Raw genomic sequence first — 7,963 nt, 5'->3', positions numbered from 1 at the left:
GATAGGAGTTGGCAAACAAAAGCTCTCTTCTATTAAACCTGGTACACCTAGTTTTAAATTTAATGACAACTCTATTCATTTTACACGTATAGAGTATTGGCTTACGCTGTTCCATAAATTAATTTACATCAGATAATTTCTTATATATTTTTAATAGGATAGAGTCGAAGGTGCCAACCCATTATGGTTATGGAAATGAAGTATTGTCAAACTAACACCACCTACGCCAAGACCATCTAAGATTATTTACATTTCAAAATTAATGCAACAATAATTAGAGGTCTAAACAAAGTTGTCTGTTATAAAGCCGTTTTGTTATAACTGTACCCTCCATATGGGTTCTTTCGGTGCGTACAAAGTTGCAAGCCTCAATTATAAATTCTAATTTAGCCCTACCTTATTTATGGATATTTAACATAAATTATAGAGGTCTCATTATGTCAAACTTTATTTGAAATATATTTCTTTATCATTACTCGTAATATATTAATTCTTTCCAGACGACCTAAAAAAGTCTTCTACGTGTTCTGTTAGTGGTAATATCAACAGCAATGTTCTAACAATTATTTATTCAGGTACCTAATTATAAAAATTATGATGTGGTTTTAAGGCTAAAAAATATAAATTGTCATTAATTATGAAACTGAAAGTAAAATTTCAAAATATTTTCGAAATTAATAAAATTTCTTTTCAAAAACATTGTAGATCGGTGTAGTCTAATCTAAACGTGCTTTTGGATATTAGTGAGAATTAAAATCCAGTAAACATCTGCAAAGGTGCAGATTACAAAATTTTATTTCCATTTGTATTAAAAATTTTTGAAGTTGTAATGATATAGATATGTACCTATAGACAGTTATTTTTTTGAATTTAAAAAAGTCATGTAGAATTGAAACTACTTTTGAAAATTTTTGTGGTCTAGTGGTGACCTTTGAAAAAATGTAATAGATACCTACATTGGATAAAAATAATGACAAATAATAATATTAACCGATTTGAATATTGTAAATGCAGCTTAGGTAGGTACATTCAGACAAATTCCGTTAAAAATATATAAATATGTAATAACAAGTTCATGAACTGACAAGTAGAATTTTTTGAATTATGACATACCAATGGATTCGTCAAATTTGTCAAAAATGTAATTTGCATACAACTATTTGTAATAAATCACTATACATCATGCAAAACAACGTTGACAACACTTGTACTATTTTAAGACACGATGCGACATTAAGCTATGCCTACTCTATTTTAATGACAATATGCGATTTGAATAATATGTAAACGTAAAATTTTAAAAAAGATATCAACTCTAAGTTTTTTATAACGTTGTGATTGTAGTCATTTGACTTATTTGTAATCGCAGGTGCCTTTTAAATACAACCATTGTAGTGGTAAATGTTTAAAAAAATTACACGGTTTTTGTATTAATGCAATCAAAAGCAAAGTGGCTTCTTTTTGTTGTACTTCTCTGAAAGTACAATGTCATGAAAACAATTTATTTGTTGTAATTGTTTGTTAAGAAGAATCAAACAGTTTAAAAAAGTTGTTATAAATTATAAATGCTCGAGTAGCATGAAAACGACATTAAAAACAACAAGTGAGTGTACTAGTTTTATTAAATATGTACAACATATAGGTATATTGCATAATTATTACATTCATTTGCACATCTGAACAATATAAACTTAAATACGACTTGTAACTATCGCAAATAGTTAAAATACAAATATTTACATGCTCGTATCGTGATAAGAGCTAATCAACAACGGCCAAATATAATTTTGTTCGCGTGCTGGGAAACAAATGAATAAAATACACCTTTTGTTTCGTATGTATTACATATAACTTAAATAATATCACATTTAGTTTTCTAGTATAGCCTATGTACGAGGATAGAGCACCCGTTCGGGGTGCAATACCTTTGAGACAGGAACGATCACCTTAAATAGTTGAATAGTCTTACTGCACAGGATCAATCAGTCGACGAACACTATCAAATCGAGCGCAGAGCCAACTGCGACAGTCCTATGAGGTCCTTGCACGGGGGGATGTAGTTTCCGTAGCAGGGCTGCATCATGACCGGCGCCACCGCCAGGTCGCAGTACGACGCCATGGTCCAGGGATGTGGATGCGCCATGATCTGGACACTCTGCGCCTCTTGGGGTTTGTCGGGGGAGATGAGACTCTCGATGGTGAAGGACCTCTTGGGCCTTATGCAGGTGACGGGGTCGATTTTGGAGACGGGCGACGGCTCGCGCTGTTTGGGGGGTGGCGCGCTGTACTCGGCGCTCTCCGGCGGTGCGAAGAAGAAGCGATTGATGTTGGCCAGCGCCGCCAATTCGTTGTCGAGAGACTCTTTGTCGCTCTTCAGCAGCTTGAACCGCTTCCGGCGGCGCAGCAGACTGCCGTTCTCGAACATGTCGAAGGCGGCGGGGTGCAGCGCCCAGTAGGCGCCCTTCCCCGGCCGATCCGGCCGCCGGGGGATCTTGATGAAGCAGTCGTTGAAGGAGAGGTTGTGGCGCAGGGAGTTCTGCCACCGTTGGGTGTTCTTCCGGTAATAAGGAAATCGATCGGTTATGAACTTGTAGATCTCTGACAAGGGTAGCATCTTCTCGGGGGAGTTCCAGATGGCCATGGCCGTGAGGGAGATGTAGGAGTACGGGGGTTTCTGGTCTCCGTAGGACTCTCGCGACGGTCGGGGCATTTTTACACACACAACACACCACCCGCGTCCGCTTTTCGACTTCTTTACAGATGTGTTCTACCTCTTTGACGGTTTTGAACTGAATTCTATAGAGCAGAAATACATATGGAAAACGCTGCCACGCCTACCGGGAACCGGATTGGTCGCCCAAACAATGGCATTTAGATCACGCCTCACGGCACGCCCACAAATAACCTGTTCTTTGCTCACCATACACCTTTCTTTATTTTTGTTGCTAACATTCTGTCGTGTAAAGACTTTATCGATGCGTTCCCTTATGTTAATATAAATACACACGATTTATTACCGTTTTCACACAATAATTATTTTAAACGGTTACGGACATACAACTTAGCTTTAATTAACCAATTCAATGTTTTCTTATCGTTCGTCAAATTGATCACGTCAAGTATCCACTCAACGCATCACACAAAAATACATAATTAAATAAAATCATGATGATAATGTTGATACGGTTGCTGACAGTAGACCTTGTTAGTGACATAACACGAAACATCGCCGAATCAAGGAAATTGTCACAAATCAGATTTGCCGAATTTATTTTAATTGTAATGCACGGTCACACAAGAATAAGTCAACAACATCACATAGTTTAAAACAATGTAAAAATAAAGGTTTAACAAATTTGCTTCGCGGAGTTATGGTTCGTCAAACATTGGCTTTCGCGGTCAAACAGTTTTTCCTGTTAGGCACCTAGACTGTATACTTTGATTTAAAAATAAAAAAAGTATAACTAATTTTGTGGCGGTTTTTAAATTGTTTGATGGGTGTTCTAAACTGTAATCAGTAACGTATTGAAACAGCATTTTGTTCTATTACAGGTGTTTCTGAATAATATATACAGAATGTTTTAAAAAATCTGCAAGGCAATAGTTTAGCAAATGGTACATTATTAAATCGTTAAACATGAAAGATAAAAACAATACAGAATACCTACATTCACTTTGTTAATAGAAATAGGTATGCATAAATGTGACATCTGTCAATTTCTACATAAAAAAACAAACAAAAAATGTACATATACCTATATCATAACAAATGTTCGACGTTGAACTCAAAGTAAGTATCGGGTGTTCATTTAAATTTATCCTTAAAGTAGGCGTTGAAGACTCGATTGTGAACGCACCACGGATTACAGATCACGGATCGGCTGTTTAAATCTAACCTCACGTTTACGTTGTTTGTAGTTTTACTCTGCAGACTGACGAGTGGTGCGTTCACAATCGACTCTTCAACGCCAACTTTGAGGATACATTTAAATGAACACCCAATATATAGATTGTTATTAAAATTTGTAGATAAGACATTAAACCAACAAATGGACAGGCTAGCATTGAAAAAAATAGATCTCTGTCTGAATTGACTTCTTTTGAAAATATTTTATCACAGGTGAATATAAATAAGTAGAGATATAGGGAGTTTAAAATTATCAGAAATATGTATATACTAAGGGTCTAAATACAGTTAAACAAGAAAAAATCTGTTACATTTTTTATTATTTAGATTTAGATTTCTTACCACAAGTTAAGAGTGAAACAAAAATGAAACAGCATTGCAATTTTTGTAAAACAAAACCGTTGTAATAGAGCAAACTGGGATCCAATCTATATTTTTCATTAACATACCTACTGCATAAAAGTAAAAAAAAATCCTAAATTAATATACACTTTAGGTAACTTCTTAGAATTTTAAAGGCACTATCCGCATAAGACGCTAAATTTAGAGCATCTAAGTAAGATTCTTTTTTTAGATAATTTATTATTTTTTACAAATAGTAAACTTTTTATTTTATGATGTTGAGTTTTATTTATTTCACCCTCTCACAAATTTTAGTTTTATTATTTTATATAAGATTATAACATTGATATGGAATCAAATCGTTAAAAAATATCACATCGATTTATCAAAATTTTAATAAATGCGTTACTTAATGAACTAAAGATTATAATACATGTACCTATTAATGTCACGTTATTTAAACATACAAAGTGGTTCAATGAAAACTGTCCGCCCGGATAATCTTGAAAAGTATCGGTTTATGTGAAAAAGGCTGAAACAGGTCAATTTTGATACAGAAGGGGACAGATAATAGTGACAAATTCAGCAGCGCAGTCTCATCCTCCTGGTCAGGTGGGCCACCATCTTGTAAATCTTTATAAGGAACTGGGGTCGAGTGATATATCACTTTTTAAAGCATTTTAAATTCCTTTTACAATGATATCAAAATTTTTGGATTTTGTCTTAGGTATATTATTTAAAAAAAATACAGGGTGTAAGGGTCGACGTGAATATTATTTTAAACCATTTTATATTCATTTTACAAACAGTATAATTTTATTACTGTTTATGTAACATTAGTTTGTTAAATGTTCAAGACCTAACTAGTGGATTGGTAGAAGCGGTACAACTGATTTAAATCCTGTAGATTATTTCTTGGGTGCACCTATGTTATGATTTATGACAATAAATTGAGTGTCGTAGACTAATAATTCTCTAAATACTGCAAAATGTTAGAAACGGATGTACTACTCAGGAAATCCCGTCTAAAAAATTGTCCAGAAACTGCAGAATAATGTGGAGGAGCTCAATCTTGCTGAGGATGATAATTTTCATTATAGTTTTCACCGTTGTCCATTATTTGCGTTGTCAAACCAGCACAAATACTGCAGTATGTTCAAAATGCACTTGAGCAAAGACTATATTATTGTATGGAGGCAAATGATTAGATTAGTGTTACATAAAATATAGTAGGTACATAGTATACCATTATCTCCCAAAAGAGAATTTAATATGTTTTAAAATGACAATCGACCCTACTTCCTTGTATAATTTACGAGGGGGTGGTCACCCTGGCCAGGAGGATGAAGCAGCGCTGCTGAATTTGTCATCGTTATTATATCCCCATTGATATTAAAATTGATTTGCATCGACATTTTTCACGTAAGGTTGTAGTTTTCAAGATAATCCTGGCAAATACTTATGTTGGACCACCTGTATATACACTAAAATGACGAACAGTTCTTGTAATTGTTGTTGAATTTTTGAGCTGTAAAGGCAACTACGAACACTAACTTCAACCTAGTAGAATTGATTAGCTTTAGACCTAATTAAATTATTTTATTTCCCTTGCCATTCAACGTGGAAACGCTGCAAGCATTCGGGGCACTTTTCCAGATTCCGCATTATTATCGGAAATTTTTGTATTGTAAAACAAAAATACCTATTATGTACTTGATGCATTAGCTAATACATATTATAATTATTTTTTATTGATTTAATTTCAGATATTTATCCTTTGCAGATCAAAATATTTTCTCTACTTCCAAATTATTAAGTAACTCATGACGAGTCCATTTACAATTATACAAAAGTATACAATTATGTGTACTTTTATATTTCGTTTCAACAATGTTTCTTATTCAAAATTTTAGTAGGTACAACTGATATTGATTAGCTACATTTTTAAATATGAAATTTTCTACATACATATTTATATCAAAGGTGACTACAATTTGTATGATATACAATATTTATGGTAAGTTATTGTTCCAAATTGGATCGAAATACGGCTTTTCAGTTAATTCGCTGCCAATAATAATGTTAAAACAATAAAAAATGTAGAAAATTCCTATTAATATTCCTAATGGAGAAATAAAAAACATAATTGTTAACTATAAAAAAACAAAAAAGTAATTGTCGTAATTTTGAGAGAACTAGTTCAGTGAATTCTAAAAATGAATAATTGATTAAATTTAAAAAAGGAATATGTGCATAATTGGTACATTTTTAAAAGAATGTTAATGTATTTTTATATTATTATTTTATATTAATCAGTGAGGTAAAAGCCGACCAGAAATAATCAATAAAAATATTACCTATATAATTAGACCTAGATAATAATTAAGTATAATAAAATATCGATTATTATTTAAACTAATTATGTCTAATATCTATAATTCTCCAATATTAAAATATATTTGACAATTGAAAATTAAAAAATAAGAATCAATTAAGTATGTATAAACAAATTAAAATACATATAAAACAAATTAATTCAGTGTACCAATGTTTGTGTTCTGTACTGCCACTCGCCAAATAAAAATCTCTATCGACACAATTTAAAAAATTGAAAAATTGCAAAATGAAAAGTAATATAAAAATGGTGACCTTACACCTCCTGTATAAACATACCTATACTCCGTACTCTGATAGATTGCACGTTTTTTGACAGAAGACAGACCCAGAGAGTAGTGTGGCGTGAATTAATCTGCAGGGATACAACGGTTTTTTACATAACGTGAAACAATTGAGATGGAGAGTTTAGTATTTTTCACTGCTTTATGTTTTGGAACTAGAATTTAAAAACGTACAATCTATCACCGTACGGAGTATACCTACATATCTACGTCTAAGTGATAGGTGATGCTGAAATTTCAGTTTTACGAAAAAAATAAAAATAGAAGCTAATACCAATTTATTTCAATCCAATTACATAACTGAACTATGTGCCTTAAAATGCTTTTTTATAAGTTAAAGTAAAGTTTTAACAGACCATTACGTAGGACTACTTAATTTATCAGTTAACATTAACTAATTATTCAGAATATAAACAGAAGTCAAATGATACTAATGAAAGATGTTCATTTTAAGTTGATCGTCATTATTCAATGAAAAATGCAAAATAATAAAATAAAAGTTTGTCAGGAATTTCAAAGTTTATTATGTAACCGTTACCTCGTTACCGTAATATAATAGGTAATTTAATTCGTCTTCCTTGCCTTTCTAAACCTCATACTCGTTAATATTAGCCAAGCAATCGGGTAATAATTCAATTGTGATCGAAAACAACTTAACTGTTGAAAATAATGGAAAAGTAACGGTGTTGGCCACAACTACTGACTAATACAGTTTAATATTACTCATCTATTAACTGAATACAATAGATTTCAAATCACAATAATGTAAAAACAGAATCGTGAATGTTTGGTAAACACTGTGAAAGAAATATTGAACAATTATTGAAGTAATAAGTATCTGACTTGATGTGCCCTCTGTTGGAGACTAGTCGTACTACAAATGCACACTCGATAATTCTGTTAGCTTTTAAGAGATGTCTCTTTTTCCCACCGTTTAAATTCAAATTCAAATCGTACCCGTTAAAAATGCCTTATTAAACAACGATAATTATTGGTCGAATGAATCGGTTAATCGGTATCAAATTAAAACATGACG

The 7,963-nt window shown here is 32.5% G+C and overlaps 1 protein-coding gene across 1 annotated transcript; it reads right to left on the bottom strand.

Annotated features, from left to right (window-relative positions):
* Positions 1 to 1,621: 1,621 nt before the first annotated feature.
* LOC138140165 (fork head domain-containing protein FD4-like) lies at positions 1,622 to 2,816 on the bottom strand. Its single transcript, XM_069060960.1, has one exon. It carries the CDS (start codon positions 2,708 to 2,710, stop codon positions 2,000 to 2,002), a length of 711 nt encoding a protein of 236 aa, XP_068917061.1. The 5' UTR covers positions 2,711 to 2,816; the 3' UTR covers positions 1,622 to 1,999.
* Between the last annotated feature and the right edge of the window lie 5,147 nt (positions 2,817 to 7,963).

This window comes from Tenebrio molitor, chromosome X (assembly GCF_963966145.1).
Source record: "Tenebrio molitor chromosome X, icTenMoli1.1, whole genome shotgun sequence".
Classification (NCBI taxonomy): domain Eukaryota; kingdom Metazoa; phylum Arthropoda; class Insecta; order Coleoptera; family Tenebrionidae; genus Tenebrio; species Tenebrio molitor.
Note: the sequence above shows the minus strand (reverse complement) of the source record. Positions and strands in the feature narration are given on the sequence as shown.

Bases quoted from the DNA above. Each gene is read 5' to 3' on its own strand.
- LOC138140165 (XM_069060960.1), bottom strand. From the start codon at position 2,710: ATGCCCCGACCGTCGCGAGAGTCCTACGGAGACCAGAAACCCCCGTAC.